General features: G+C 35.9%; 2 protein-coding genes across 2 annotated transcripts; one reads left to right on the forward strand and one right to left on the reverse strand.

The window, feature by feature from the left end:
* The first annotated feature begins 6,542 nt into the window (after window positions 1-6,542).
* On the forward strand, window positions 6,543-10,737 carry LOC120481019 (uncharacterized). The gene is made up of 5 exons (XM_039674434.2): window positions 6,543-6,946; window positions 8,358-8,684; window positions 8,831-8,878; window positions 9,793-9,867; window positions 9,955-10,737. The coding sequence occupies exons 1-5, from the start codon at window positions 6,895-6,897 to the stop codon at window positions 10,092-10,094; spliced, it is 642 nt and encodes a 213-aa protein (XP_039530368.2). The 5' UTR covers window positions 6,543-6,894; the 3' UTR covers window positions 10,095-10,737.
* A 144-nt stretch (window positions 10,738-10,881) lies between these two features.
* On the reverse strand, window positions 10,882-15,536 carry LOC148970679 (uncharacterized). Its single transcript, XM_089124357.1, has 4 exons — window positions 15,440-15,536; window positions 12,659-13,009; window positions 12,290-12,405; window positions 10,882-11,749 (listed from the first exon to the last, which is right to left on the reverse strand). Exons 1-4 carry the CDS (start codon window positions 15,450-15,452, stop codon window positions 11,624-11,626), a joined length of 606 nt encoding a protein of 201 aa, XP_088980483.1. The 5' UTR covers window positions 15,453-15,536; the 3' UTR covers window positions 10,882-11,623.
* Window positions 15,537-15,971: the final 435 nt, after the last annotated feature.

The raw sequence follows: 15,971 nt of genomic DNA on the forward strand, positions 1-15,971 counted from the left end.
TCTCAAATCTCAATGTACCATGACCCTGCATCTGCGTACGGGGGCCGTCCCACGGGCCACTTATCGGCATAGCGATTTCGCAGACAAGTTTCCCTTTTTCGATCTTTCGACCACCACCAAACGTTTCCGCCCGCACCAGGGGGGCGTGGCAGAAAAACGGTGCCCCCTAGTTGATCGGCCATTTCGAAGAGGTGCCCGCGAAACCACTATGGAAAAATACATTAATTTAATGGGCGAGTAGGATTTTTACAGAAATGTCCCAGGGGCTCCAAATTCAGCAAGCTGACCATTGGGCCCTCCCCGAGCGACATACTGAAAGCGCCAGGCTCTTGAGCGAAGTCAAAACATTGTCAGCCTCTAACCCTTACGCTAACCCTACATCACGGCCGCTTCTTTGACCTTGTGACCCCTGAACGAGGTCCTAGGGCCACCAAACTTTTCGTCCCGAGCGACATACCGAAAGCACCGGGCTCTAGAGCCAAGGCAAATGTTTTTTAGCCTCTGTGCAAAATTTCTTGCTCAAGGATGTTTCAATCCCACCCTGAAAGAGCCTTTCAGGCTCTTAAATGATTTGATGAAGGGGGAGGGGCGATTTTTAGCAAAGGCCCTAGAGTTCCATGCTTCGGGGCCCTGCGTCAGGGGCCCCTAGAGAGTTGGAATCTGATATCCCAAGTTACCACGACCCTGCGTCTGCATACAGGGGCTGTCCCACGGGCCATTAAAAAGGCATAGCGGTTTCGCAGATGGGCTTTTTTCGGCCTTTCGGCCCCTGAACGAGGTCCCAGGGCCACCAAACTTTTCAAACAAAAAAAATCCTTGTAGCCTATATCTACTGCATTAAAAATGGACGCATACACAATAAAAAAAAATGTTGTCCATAATGAAGTATGCCAGTGTTTCCCAACCCTGTTCCTGGCGGCACACCAACACTGCGCGTATTCTTTGTCTCCCTTATCAAACACACCTGATTCAACTCATCAGCTCATAATCAGATGGGTTAATGAGCTGATGAGTTGAATCAGGTGTGTTTGATTGAGGAGACAAAGAATACGCGCAGTGGTGTGCCGCCAGGAACAGGGTTGGGAAACACTGAAGTATGCACTTCAAAATGGACAATATACTGCTCTTCCACAGGGGTCCAGTAACACCCCTGGTTAGGATACAATTGACAGGATACTTTCTCTTGCTGTGTTACAGCATGTTTGTGTGTTTTTCAGAGTTCCTCAGCCTCCACGTCTCATGACCTGACTGCATCATCGAGGCCTCAAGAAAAAAAATTGACTGCACATACAATATGAATCAATTACAGATTTAACTTTACATACAGCAAAAGACACTGCATCTATTTGAGTATAATTGGGTAATCCAGGATGGACCTAAAAAAAAAACACTGTCTCTCAAAATATTTAACCAGAAGGATTATCACAAAAGTATTTGGGAAATGAAAGTTTCCTATAGTCTGTTTAAAGCTGTTTTGTATTGTTGTGCATTTTAAAAAGCTCAATAAATGTCCATGTAAATGTTCATTTTGCTTGTAGTTCTGTGTTAATAACAATATAATCCATTACATCTCATAATTCAGTTGAAATAATTTAGTATCGTATTGTGTAATTTAATCAGATGTCATTTTTATAGCCTGTAAGTTTTGGTTCACTAATTTTATTGCATTGAATGCTATTGTATTGTATGATGTTCTGTTTTAAGAAATAATTATGACAAATCATATGAATTAGAACACAAAATGACATGAATGTAATTTTTAAAAATGTTGTTAAATAACAAATAACTTAATGTTGCAAAACATACCTGAAAATGCTATTTATTGCATTAATCAGGATAAAAAATAAAATTATGATATAAATAAAGTTTGATAATGATTACATTATACGATTTGTGATTCAGTAATTTTTATTACACTGTCTTGTAATCAAGGGTAGACAAACAATTCATATTATATGAATTAGAACACAAAATGACATGAATGTAATTTAAAAAAAATTATTATGCCTTATTGTTAAATAACAAATAACTTAACGTTGCAAAACATACCTGAAAATGCTATTTCTTTCATTAATCAGGATAAAAAAAATAAAATTATGATATGAATAAAGTTTGATAATGATTAAATTACGATTTTTATTACACTCTCCTGTAATCAAGGCTAGACAAACAATTCAAATGATCAACATCGCACTGATTCTAAAGACAAAAACAGTGACAATTATAATTGCATTTCGAATACGGTAAGGCAGTATAAGCTGCGGTAAATCTCAGCTAGCACGAATCATCGGATAAATGCTATGCTACTAAGCTAACTAAAAACACTAAGAACGAGAAATGTTTAAATGTACAATCTACAGCTTCGGTTATATACTAGTATATAAAACATATAAGTTAAAATACATTAATGACTCGTTATAACGTACTTCAAACGTCTCTTTTAATAAAGTGATTTGTAACCAGGCATTAAAGCGATTACCCATAAAACTAGCTTTGAACCAATCGGATCGCTTGGGTCCTAAGGTGGGACTCATCTCTTCAGGCGGACCCATCTCTTCACCACACCGGCGATATTTTTTTTCCCAGGGGAAGGTCCCGCCTTTTTGGAGACACCCCTCTTGCCTTTTTCGCCTCTGATTGGCTAGAAGGGCTCTCCTCCGATATAAATGAGATGCGCCTCGCCTCGCCTGAAATGTAGTCGAGAGTAGGCGGCTGCAGTGAAAGGAGGAGTGAAAAAAAGCGCAATCAAGCCAGACAAATCTCGGTTCTCGCAGTGGATCTGACACCTGTGAGATCAAAGTCTGATATCGCTGGATTCACTGGATTCACTCTCGTGCACGTGTTGCTAATAAACTGGATGTGATTCAAGTTCTGTTGCTTTTATATGAAAATAAATATAATGAACAAGACACCCAAAGTACTTGTTATTTAATTACATTCCAAATATGTGTTTATCAATCATTTTTCATCACTGTTATTTTTTTATTATTTATTTAATTTTTTATTAGAATGCAAGTTACAAACATACAAGCACCGCAATTCGTGAAACAAATATTATACAGCGACAAATAAATAAACATCATAAATAAAATCATAAAACATCATAATAAAATTAATAATATAAAAATAAATCAAAATAAGCTTAGCTTAAATAGACAGACTTACAAACTTCATTATCTATAAAATGAGAGATATTTTCTTAATTTTCACTTGAACATTTTTGAGTATATTTGAGTTACTGACATAGCTTTCTTATTTTTAACCCGTTTAAGAGACTTACGATATATATCAGTTTCAGTTTGAAAAAAATTAAAACATGGCCTTGATTTGGAGAATTTAGCTTTTAGATATATGGAATTTACCTACATCACTGTTGTTTAAACCAATGAGCATTAAGCTGTGTCATCAGCAAGTTGTTTCCCATCATGCTTTTGATCAGCGCAGTCGGTGGAGAGCAACTGCGTGCGACTGCAGAATCCGACACTTCTGCCTTGCGCTTGCGAGAGTTTTTTGACATACGTCGGCATGACATCAGAGCCTGGTGGACCGTTCTCGGACACATTTCTAACCGGCACGCTGATCACCGGTGATCGATTCTGCGCAGATTTTGCTCATCTCAAACAAGCATATTTACAACTGTCAGTCAGTTTGCTCACGTGACATCTACGTCGTCAAGCTCAGTTTGAGCCTGCGCAGAACGCTCGGCTATCAGGAAGTGAATGCCCATATTGAGCTTCAAGAATTGGCACTGGCTGGTTACTTCCGGATTCTGGACTGGTTGCAGTAACGCGTCTCGGTCCATGCGGGGGCGCTCGCGGTCGAGTGCAGAATGAATGGGAGTCAATGGGGTCCCAGATAGCAAACTGACATTGAATCAACGTGGAAATATGACATCGAAACAACGTTGATCTGACATTGTTTTGCTCATCGAATTAACGTTGAACCAACGTCAGATGCGTCATTCTTTCAAAACTAACGGAAAATCAACTTGAAATCAACGCATTGTTTCAACGTTATGAAAGCAAACCAATTTTCGATTTTCATTTAGCTTTGAAGAATGCCGCGTCTGACGTTGGTTCAATGTTAATTCGATGAGCAAATCAACGTTGTTTCAATGTCATGAGAGACGTCGTTTCCACGTTGATTCAATGTCAGTTTGCTGTCTGGGGTTTCACCCCCAGAAATCCACTTTTCTCAGGATGTAATTTTTTGTCAAGTAATTTGTAAGTTGCATTCAAAAGGGAGGGCTAAGAAAACACACTCAGCTGAAAATTGCATTTTTAAGTTCACTTATCCGTTCTAAAAATCAGTTCAAAAATGTGATGGTCACACAATAGCAGAATGCTAGCGTGTTCCGGCCAACAACGGCCTAACCTGTAAGAAATCAAAAGGACATAAGTACTCGTTCATTCAACTTTTGGCCTATAATCTATATTGAACTTGCGGAATCAACAATAAAATCTGTTGATTTAACGACAAGCAGGTGAAAGAGACACATTTAGCCGTTTAGCTCCATAGACTCCCATTCATTCTGCTCTCGCCCGTGATCACCCCCAGTGGAATTCTAATGGAACTGCAAACAAGGCTCTCCGTTAGACGGGCTCTGGTTCTTCCCGTCAGTCCCATAGACTAGAGGCTATGCTGTCAGTACCCCGGAAAGAGAAATGATTAGTTCATCTCTCGAGTCTTAGGGTATGAGTCGTTCTTTTGTCACTTGACCGCTGGTATCTAGCATGAAATACATTAGTTTTGTATTATTGACTGCATCTGAATGTATATTGTTTTATCTATATTAAATAACAAAATAAAACATTATCTGAAAAATAAAAGTTTCATATTGTCCCTGTCCGTCTCTTTTCTATATTGTGCATCTGTGGTGTGTTTTATTATATATTATACATGAATTAACTACTATTACAGTATAGTATACATTATCTACGTGCTTGTTTGTAAAAAGCTTAGGGAATATCAGTATGGAGGGAGGGGAGTATGAGCTTGTGGCCCCACCCAGTGGAGTTAATACGTCACAACTCCAGTCTATTTTAGCCGGCATTTTAGCGTCTGCTACTGATTCACAGCCATTTGAATGTAGAAATACTCAGAAATGCAACTTTGAGCTTATTTTTCTCAAGAAACGCCCTCTAACATTAGAAAAATGACACAAGAACATGTTAACACCTAGAAATTTTCTTTTTTCATCGGAGGGGGTCTTTAAAACAGTGATTTGCCGCCACCTATTGGCTGGTTTAGTTTAATTTCCATTATTTCATATTTTTAATAATTTATTGATTAACTTCTAGAATTTGACATAAAAGATTTATAAAGGTAAAAATACCATCCATCAAAAAGTTAATTTCAATATACAGTTTGTAAAAATTATAATAGCTTATTAAATACAATTAGAAAATGTTAGAAAATATTACATTTGTTATATTAATAATATTAAATATGTTCTCATATATATATATTTGTTTTCATTATATATGTTTTGGTGACATTTTTACATTCACAAGGGATCGTTCACCCCAAAAATGAAAATTTGTAGTAAAAAAAGAGTGGAAATAGTGACAATTTCCTGCCTGTAGAACTGAACGGTGTGTCTTCATGTTCACACACAGCTCACATTAGAAACAAAAAAAAAATATTTGTATCAATTAATATTTGATTTAAATTAATTTCCTGCAAAAAAAATGGTTTATATGTTCAACTAAAAAGTGCCATATTTTATGATTTCACTCTTTAAAGTTTAAAGGAACTTCTGGTCAAGGGCAAATACAGTACAACACTTTTTGAAACCACAAAAAAACATCAACTTCCGTTATACCTCTTTAGATCATGCTGTCAAATCTCAGAGCGATAGTGTTGCAATACAGACATGCAGACAATGTGGTCATTCATTTACTATCCCTGGATAAAATGCCATTGCTTTATTCACAGTATACATGAACTCATATATATAACTCTACATTAATAAAGGTCCACTTGAGATGAGAAAAACAAGGTTTATTTAATTGAAAACTAACAATTCTGGTAGTGTGTTCAGTTGCCATTAGATGACCTGAAAACTAGTTGATGGGTTAATATTTGAAGAGTTCAGATGCAAAAGCCTCTAAGTGCCATTTGAAATTTTCTTCTAATGATCATTTTTATCAAGCTTGTATATTTAAGTTCAGTGATTTCACTTAAATGGCAATGATAATTACCTATTAATTGTTATTTAAGTGAAATTACTGAACTTAAATATACAAGTTTGATAAAAATCATCATTAAAGAAGAAAATTTCAAATGGCATTTAGAGGCTTTTGCATCTGAACTCTTCATTTAGATTCACTTGACTATTACGATAACGCTATAGGTTGATTATTACGTCTAACGCTATAGGTCTCGTATGATGTGTTAACTGATGGAAGTAACTGCTATAACCAGGGTGTGTTTACATGCGTATAACCTGTTTCAGTGGGTGGAGGTGTGGATGATGTTGAAGTGAAGGAAGGAGGTTTCCTGAGTCTGCATTCAGTCGATGATCATGAGACGTTCAGACACTGTGGACTTTAGACTGTAGACAAAGTACTCGTGTTGCACGGATGCATCTATGGAGAAATGACATGCATTACTACCTGGACCAAGAAATGGAAATGTTAACCATCACAGACATCAGGACTATGAATCTAAACTCTGAACATCCGTCTTGGTGAAGCTCTTCTCTCAGCACGATTGCCATCGGTGTAAAACTGGACGTTATTTTGAGAGTAAAGTTTCATAAAAACACTCGTACATCTCATGACTGCGATACAGGACTCACTTCCTCTTGACGATCGAGAGAGAATATCTTTACAGAAAGTGCATCACGAGCTCCAGTCGCAACATATTAAATATATTTGATTCTCCTTGAAGATGTCCATCAGTGTTCTGGCTCTTGTCTTGGGTTTCGTCAGTGTGCAACAGGGTGAGGTCTCTTTATTTTATTTTATAATATTTTTCTAATTTATTTTAGTATTCCCTCATCTAGAAACTTATTGGAACATATTTGTATTAACGTATGGCGTATGCTGTGATTTTATTTTTCTCAAGAAAACAATTCTCACATTAAATGTCAGATAAAACTAAGTTATATGGACACACGGGTAGAAGCGAGCAAACATCTGACATGACTACTGTGAGTTTAGCAGAAAATGTGTCATGCCATAATTCAATTTCAAAGAAACACTCACTGTTGGTTGCAGGTAATTTCCATCCACAATTGTTTATACCCTTAAAATGACCAACTTCCTTTCCACTCGCTCTCAGTCAGACCGCAAACACTGGCTGCTATAACACTAGTGTTGCAATGCTGCAAGAAATATGTAATGTGATCTCACTTTCTTTTAGTCTACGACTACGGCAAAAGGTCTGGTCCATAATTCAGTTTATTGCTAAGAACTGTCCACTAATGAAATGGCCATCTGATGTGTAAAGCAATTATTAAGTTATTTTTACACTGTAAAACAAAACAAAAAAGTTGCTGCCTTAAATTTAAGTAACATCAACTGCACAATGTTTAAGTCATTTCAACTTAAATTACATTAAAACTGACTTAAAAATCTGTTAAATCTTATAAAAATATAAAAAATAAACTTATTTTGCAGGGTTAAAATGCAATATAAAAACATATTTGGCATAACTTTTGATATCATTTTTTACAGTGTACTTGGTGTTTAGTGGTGGGGTTATCTGAGATATATATTATGCATGAAAAAATATATTTCTAACAGCATTAAACATTGTATTGTTTATTAAATGTTTTGTTTAAAATCCATAGAAACTGATCTTATTGAACCTCTGATAGATATTTTATTATATTTTACACCCAATGCACTGACAGTCACCCAAAAAAGCTTTCACTTTCTAAACACATTTAACATTAACAGAATGGTTATCGTTTTTTTTATAGATTATATGTGGCATTATAACGATCAAGATCTTTTCTTATAAAGTTACCCGACCATTTGTTGGAAGCAGCAGATCTCATTATAGGATATTCTTTTGTTTGTTCACCTGTATATTAAAGGGATAGTTGACTTTGAAATTAATTTTTGGTATGTTTTATCTTACCTCGAGGGCATCCAAGATGTAGGTGTCTTTGTTTCCGCAGTAGTTTCAGTTTTGATATTTTTAGGTCATGCTCTTTGAGGTGGTGACCATAGGCCTCCATTATATGACTAACAGACAAGAACGGTTTGACCTAAAAATATTAAAATTGAAAATACTGTGTAAACAAACACACCTACATCTTGGATGCCCTTGAGGTAAGATAAAACATACCAAAAATTTATTTCAAACTGAACTATCCCTTTAAACCTGTTTTCATGTTGTTTCAGTGGGAGGAAAGGTTGAAGCCATTGAAACAGTTAAAGTGAAGGAGGGAGATTTCCTCAATCTGTATCCAGGACTTCATGAAGTAAAAGGAGACGTTCAGATACTGTGGACATTTGAAAGCGACAGTCAAAGTACTCGTGTCGCACAGATGCATCAAGGGAAAATATACACACATTATGACAAGAGACTCACTGGCAGAGTACAGTTAGACCGAGAAACAGGCATTTTAACCATCGCAGACATCAGGACTAATGAATCTGGACTGTATAAAGCAGTAATCATTGTTAATAAAAAGGTCACAGTGAATAAATACAAAGTGGAAGTTTATGGTAAGCAGTCAATATGGAAAAATAACACAATATGGGATCAAAGCAATAAGATTCATGATAATAACTGCTAATAGGATCTCAAATGGTGTCATGATATATATTTCAGTGTAAAGTGATATATGTACATGCGTCCTCTCGTCCTAAAGCACCCGTCACCGTTCCTGCCGCCAGGAGCTCAGCAGTTACTGTATCAGGTGAGTCTCTGTTTATATCTGTCTTTGTGTTATGACCATACAAATATCATCTGAAATTGTCGTCATGATTTCTGATATTCAAGGCATGTGGGGTGCAGGACACTAAGTGTGAAACTTTTTCTTTGAAACATCTTGCACTGGTGAATCACAATAAGACTAGAAACATAAATTAATATAATTAATATAAGGTAATTTCCTGATTATTTCAACATTAAACATTTAATATCCATTTTTGATTTGTCTGGCTTTCAATGGAGACAGAAAAAATACTAAAAACACGCAAACTTGACAGGTTGCACCTAGTTATGATTAGTGGTGGAAAACAAGGATTTTTTTAAGCTCATAAAGTGATTTACTGTTTGGAATCTGGCGGCGCCTGGTGGTCAAACAGTGTAAATGCAACCAAACTCAGTACAAACATGTGTAATGAGTATTTGGCACTTTTATAAACCAATTGCACATGTTATTAGATGTAACACATAAATACCATTAAAAAATGTATATATTAAATAATGAATTTGTAGTCCTTGATTTGTGTTATTAGTCAGGGCTTGAAAATCAGTTTCTTTTTTTGTAAGTATTAATTACAAAAATCAGATCAACCAGATTCAGTTTCACCAGATCAACGTCATCTAGAATCACGTCATTAGAATTATGGTTCGAAACCTGTTCGAAACCACTGATCTAATGACATAGATCAGCCAGCGTTCGAAACATGGCGTAACAAAGCATCGTTTGCTGAAATCACCTGACTTTTCGAGATTGAAGCTCCGAATCACTGAATCGAAACAAAAGATCCGTTTCTCCATTAAGCAGTGTTTCGAAAGCGTCACCAATCATCACTAACAGACTGCCAGTACTTTTAAAATACTCACTCGAATAATTATAACTTTACAAACTCTAACTGTCCACAGGTACATCACGGGGATCACACGCGAGCAACAGCGCCACCCGTCCAAACACAAACAAGCTGTTCCCTAATCATCAAGGTACAATGACACAAAGACAAAAGTAGTTATGTGAGCTAAGTTTATGAATAACAACTTGCCTGTGTGTTTGTGCTCCTGAATCCTCAGACCCTGTGGGGAGTTGTGGTGAGACTGAGGTTCTGGTCAGACTGGTTCTGTCTGGTCTGGTGGCGATCGCCACTGTGGTCTTTCTGCTGGATCACATCAGATGTTGCACTCCCAGAAGAGGAGCTCAATCCTCCGTGTGATGATGATGATGATGATGATGACGACGATGTTCGACATCACGTGATCAGTTTATTCGTTTTTTAAAACAATTTATTGAATTTTCAAAAATTACAATATACAATATAAAATTCTTGACACTCTTTTACAAAATTTCACATTTGTCAAGTACAACTTGAAACAACAATAACAACAAACATAATAAAGTGTATCACAAACATGTGTTAAATTCATTTGGCAGAGACAGATCTTTGGGATTTTGGTTTTTGTACAAATTTACAGACTCTAAATACATTTTAAAGGCTGCTTAAAAATGAGCAAACTTGGCTTTTGAGTTACTAATTTAGTTTGGTGAATATAAAATTTTCCTGATAACAAAAACAAATCGATAACATAAGCGATGCATATCGCCATTCTCACAGTGAGTCACTTCTACTAAGGTCTTTGTGCACAAAATAAATCATTATGATATCAGTCATATTAATATTTCTGATTTTTCCAGTCTTGATTGTAAAATATTACAAAATATAAAATACACACAGCAAGTAAAATTGTAAATAAAGAAAGGTTTTATAAATAAACAGTTTATTATATGTTCTGCACTGAAAATAGCACTCATATTTTACAAAGCAGCACCAAATTGAACCTTTCTTGATATTAAATTTTTTTAAAATAATTTAGAACAATACAGATATGACTTGAAAAGGGGTCATATCACTACAAAATATTTGATAGCACCCCTGTAATGGCACAAGGCATCTTTCAGGCAGCTGTGTGGTTTATACTGAATGCAATTTTGTTGTAAACTAAAGATTGCTAACGGTTTATGATGAGCAGCATTATTGTAATTTGGGACAGGAAATCAACTAACTCACAGTGGCATATCAACGTTTTACAAGAACTTCGAATGTTGTTCATCCATCCAGAATTTAGAGTCTGAAGAAATGTTTGTTTGTACCTTAAACGAGAATGTGCATAGTATGATGATGTAACATTTGATCTAAATGCATTGTTACTAATAAAAAATAAAATAAAATTAGATACACTACATTTATCAAGTTCTAAAAAGTGTCATGGACGGTTAAGAAACAGGAGTGCAAATTTCAAGCAAAAATAAATATATTATTATACGTAGTTATGTACACTGTTAGTGTAATGAAGCAGCTAAAGAGAGAAAGAGAGAGAGAGTAGGAGTATTTTTGACAACTACTGGTAAGAAATGATACAACTAGGCTACCATTCGAAACTGAAAAGACGCTGTTTTATCGTGAGTTGACACGAGTTAGTTGATAAATTAGTAAATACTAGCGTTTTTTGAAAATCGAAATGGTGCTAAATTTTGAGTCATCTAAGTTTTTTTTCCAGGCACACAATACATAAATCTCTTGTCTCAGGGGAACATGAGGGGGGGAAGCACGGTAATTCGAAAATACTACCGGGTTTCTACTAACACAAAGCTTAATGCTAATTTGTGAAGTATCCCTTTAAACTGGATGGGTGTGTGTGTGTAATACAGCATTTGAAAGGTCCAGCTTATATCCCTTATATCCCATTACACATTTCCCTGAGCATCTTGTAATTGTGGACCTTGATGAGAATGGTCCGGAGTCTCCTTCTCTTTCATGCTTAATGAAAGAAAGTTATATCGAAGTCGTCCCTGTCTCTGAAAGCAGAGCTTCTGTAAAACAAATCAAAACCACAATTACAGAATGTAAACTTATTGAATTGTAAACTTGTTAATGCTAAAAATACAATTTAAGTGCGGTTCGCCTCAAAACTACATTTTCTTGTGGTAAGAGAACATGCTTGGTTTGGTTTCTATATGGTATTAAACATATATGGTATTTTTCCTCTGAAAAAGTGATGTAACACACACACTATTCAATTATGCGTCTATGTGGTGTTTTTAATACGGTTTAAGACACACCATGTGTAAGTTCATAAGTGGACAGCATTTGCTGAGTATTAAAACTGCAGTGAACCAAAGACAGTCTCAAAAACACGCTTTGAAATCGCTGACGTCACAAACACCCTTGTAACCAATCAGATCAACGAGTGATCGTCAATTAGTGGATCGCTGAGTGAGTGAATGGAGGCGGGGCTCATTTGCATATTCATAGAACCGCATATACTAAATGAGGCAAGGGTGTCGAGTTACATTCAAGATATTTTAAGGCATGAAGAATTTTTTTTTTTCCACAGGAAAAAAAAAACTTACCTTGTAGTAAAAACGAATGACCAAGAAGATGACAATGACCAAGAAGAGGACAGCTGCTGCAGATCCAACAATAACAGGGACTAAGGGGAATGTTAAGTGGGAATGTTGTGGAACCGCTGTAAAGGATGGCAAAAACAGGAAAAAACACAACTTTAGTTCACACATGACATCAGATATACCTCAATCAGATCCTCAGAATCAACCATTGGCTCCGATTAGTCATACATCATCATGTTTGTTTGCAGTGAGGACAGTCACATTTGTTCTTGACACCTTCAGTTTAACTTTAGTCACCCAATGTAAAGATGAAGGACACTACTAAGGCCAACATGCTACAAATGCAGGACAAGTGTACTGTAACATACTGACCTTCAAGAACTGTAAGATTTAAGGTCCGGATACCCGTATGTCCATTGAGAACGATATTGTATTCGCCAGAGTTGCTGAGGTTGACATTGGGGATGATGAGGCACACATCCCCTGAGCGAACTTGAAACTGGCACACCAATGCTTGGCTGTTCTCACATATCCCGTTATTGCAAAAATATTGAGCACTTATCTCTGTTGAATCACTTCCATGGTACACCATTAGCTGATCATGCTCACCCAGTGCAGAAAATCTTAAAACAGGTTCATTCACAGTCTCTCCCTGCTGAACGGTCTTCACAGTCGTGGGAACGTTAGAGCTCGTGACGCTGGCCACAAAAAGTACCATTGCAACTGAAAAGATATAGATATATTACTTTAAACAACATATGCATTTAAAGAATTCTTATCACAACTTTTTTTTGAGCTTCTTTACTATTATTTTATAAATTTGACTTTTGTATGAGCCATACTTAAATAATCACTCATTACTAATTAAGATAATATGTAACCATTCCAGTTTGAATTATTACAATGTAATATAATGTGGCTTAGAGCAACACAAGACAATCGGGAGTAATATTGTCAGATGTGCGTTGTTCCGTGTCCACTTCGTCCACTCTAAATTACATCATTCAAATAAACACATGAAAGATAAAAAAAAGGAAGATTTTAATTCAATTTTTTATTGCTGGTCAGAGATATGTCAGACACACTATTTCACTAGAATTATTGCACTTTCAGCTTTAAGATTAAATCCAGAGAATGTCAACCCATATGCATGGTTTGATATTATTTTTGTTATTAAATATTATTGTTGTTAAGTTGGGTGGATTAATGGATGTAGAATAAGGCATTAATTTGTTTTATAAGTAGCTTACTAATAAACAGCCAATATAATAAGCAACAAGTTAAAAATGAGAATTTTTTATTTAATTTAATTTTTAAAACCCCATACTGAACTGTTAACAATATTTGTTTTAGTCTAGAACGCATCAACAATTGCATACTGTCTTGACAACAAAACTATTTTATATCAAAATTGAATCTTTTAAATAATCAAGGTCACTTGAAACAAACATTGTGATCCTAAAGCCTGCATTGGGGAAAGTTAGGTTATATAATAGGTTATATTTGGGGTTTATCAATATCAGGCCAGTAATAGATGATTTATTCTGCTTTTTAACATTTGTGGCATTAACATGTTTTCATTCTTGTTTATATTATTTTGATTTGTTCTCATTAGGTGTATGTGACAGCATGAAGACTAAAGGGTGGTTTGAACATTGAGGGGACTTTGGGAAAGTTGCTTAGGCGCTCGACAGGTTCTTCAGGACTCTCAGGGATGATGATGTAATTATTTTGAGTTTACATTTATGCAGGTCATACATACATTTATTGAACATGAGATAAAATGAATCTAATGATCTACTGCCAAACAGAGGTACAAAGTATGGCTATTATTATAAAATCCACTAAGTAATTGTACAAACTGTGCATCATTCATCATAGGCCTATATTTTTTTTGTTCAATTTTGTGGTAATTTAACAAATTGTTCAGTAATATCCACTGTAAACATTTAAATTTTCATAGTGGTGTTTGTGTTGTACAGTATTATGTCATTTTTTTTATTATTACTATTAGTCATAACAATCCACAGCTGTCTTTTATCATATTCTCTCTGGTCTATTTAAGATACTGGTGATGTAATCCTATTTAATATTACATCAACTGCCACTTACATACACTTCCTCTTTCCAACTCAGCTCGTGTGTTATGGACTGTTGCGCAATACATGGTTTTACAGTTACCGTTACGCAATACAAGTTATTATGAAGTGATAGCCTACAAATGATCATAGCCTATACAAGAAATATACAAAGGAGATGTTTCAGTTTAAGTAGTCGGGTATATAATCATTTGTCTGACATGAAACAAGTCAAAATCATCACATAACAGCGTTTCTAAAGCATGAGGAATAAGACTGCGGCGTAATCAGGGTGTGACCGAGAACGATGATCCTGGCCGTGACCTGGTAATCTTGAGAAATCACAATCTCCGCCGATATTTAAACAAAGATAAAACTGCAATTTTCGGCTACATTTTAAGGCAGCGCTCATGCGAAACGAGTAGCATTTGTTTGTAAACAGTAACTGTCAGTGTCAGCTGGGTTGAGCTGTTTCCGGTTGGTTGTCACGTCGTGCTCTACGTCATCAATGATGTTTTATTTAAGAAAAGTAACCAAAATAAAAATTGACTGTTATTAATCTTAAGGTGTAAAATACTGTAAATAATTTCTTTATTTGAAATCCGCCTTTACACAAGTGAACTCGGAAACGCGGAAGAGACAGCGTTTAATGAGCAGCACGTGAGTCCATGTTTGCAGACAGCTCGTGTTTTCAAATAAGCGGCGCTTCTTTCGCGAGCACATGGTAACTAGATTGCAATTATTACACTGGATACAACACTTGTTTTGACAGAAGCTCTGGTTGGGGATTTAAATTATGCCTAAATGCCTATGCCTATGTCATGCCTAAGCATGACAGCTCGTAGTGACTTTGTTAAAACCAGTCTGTGATGTTTTGTCTTTTCTTTTATCCAACTTCAGCGCTATTGCATATATCGTTTAATGACTGGTGTCGTCATCGTCTTGTCAGTAATAGAAAAAGTGCTGGTCGTCATATTGCGTCATTGATTTCTTTAACGATATGAACACAAGTTTGAAAAAATGGCAATTGAGAAGACTGAAACATCTTTGTCGTGCAAATTTAATAACGGCTTACCTTGAATACACATAGTGACCCAATTTATGAACCAGCTCCTGAAATCGATTCGAGACGCATCACGCTCGTGTGAGATTCATGAATGGTCTGTGCTCACCTAAACCACTAGTCATGAGACTATGAGTCACACATAGTGAAAAAAAAAAGAAAATGGGTCACGTCACACACAAAACGGATGTCTTTCCCCCCCTCCCCTTCTTAAGTTTTGATAAAGACATGTCATGGGCATTGATATAGACAAAATGGCTTCTCAGCTTAACAATTTCCAGATTTGAATTAGTTAATAAGAATAATACAACTCCTGGCAGAAAGTATGAAATCACCCCAGGATGTTCACACAGCTTAATTACCTTATAACAAACAAAGTTTTTGCTCAATAGCTTAACATTCTGGCTTTAAACACACCTTAAACAAAACAACTTACTTTTTTATTAAAAAAATGTTTGCATGATCCCAGATCAAGCAGATAAAAAATATGTAATCATTTAATGTTGAGGGAAAAAATGTTATCAACAGCAACAAAAAACACACA

Source organism: Pimephales promelas, chromosome 20 (genome assembly GCF_988280905.1).
Source record: "Pimephales promelas chromosome 20, fPimPro1.hap1.1, whole genome shotgun sequence".
Taxonomy (NCBI): domain Eukaryota; kingdom Metazoa; phylum Chordata; class Actinopteri; order Cypriniformes; family Leuciscidae; genus Pimephales; species Pimephales promelas.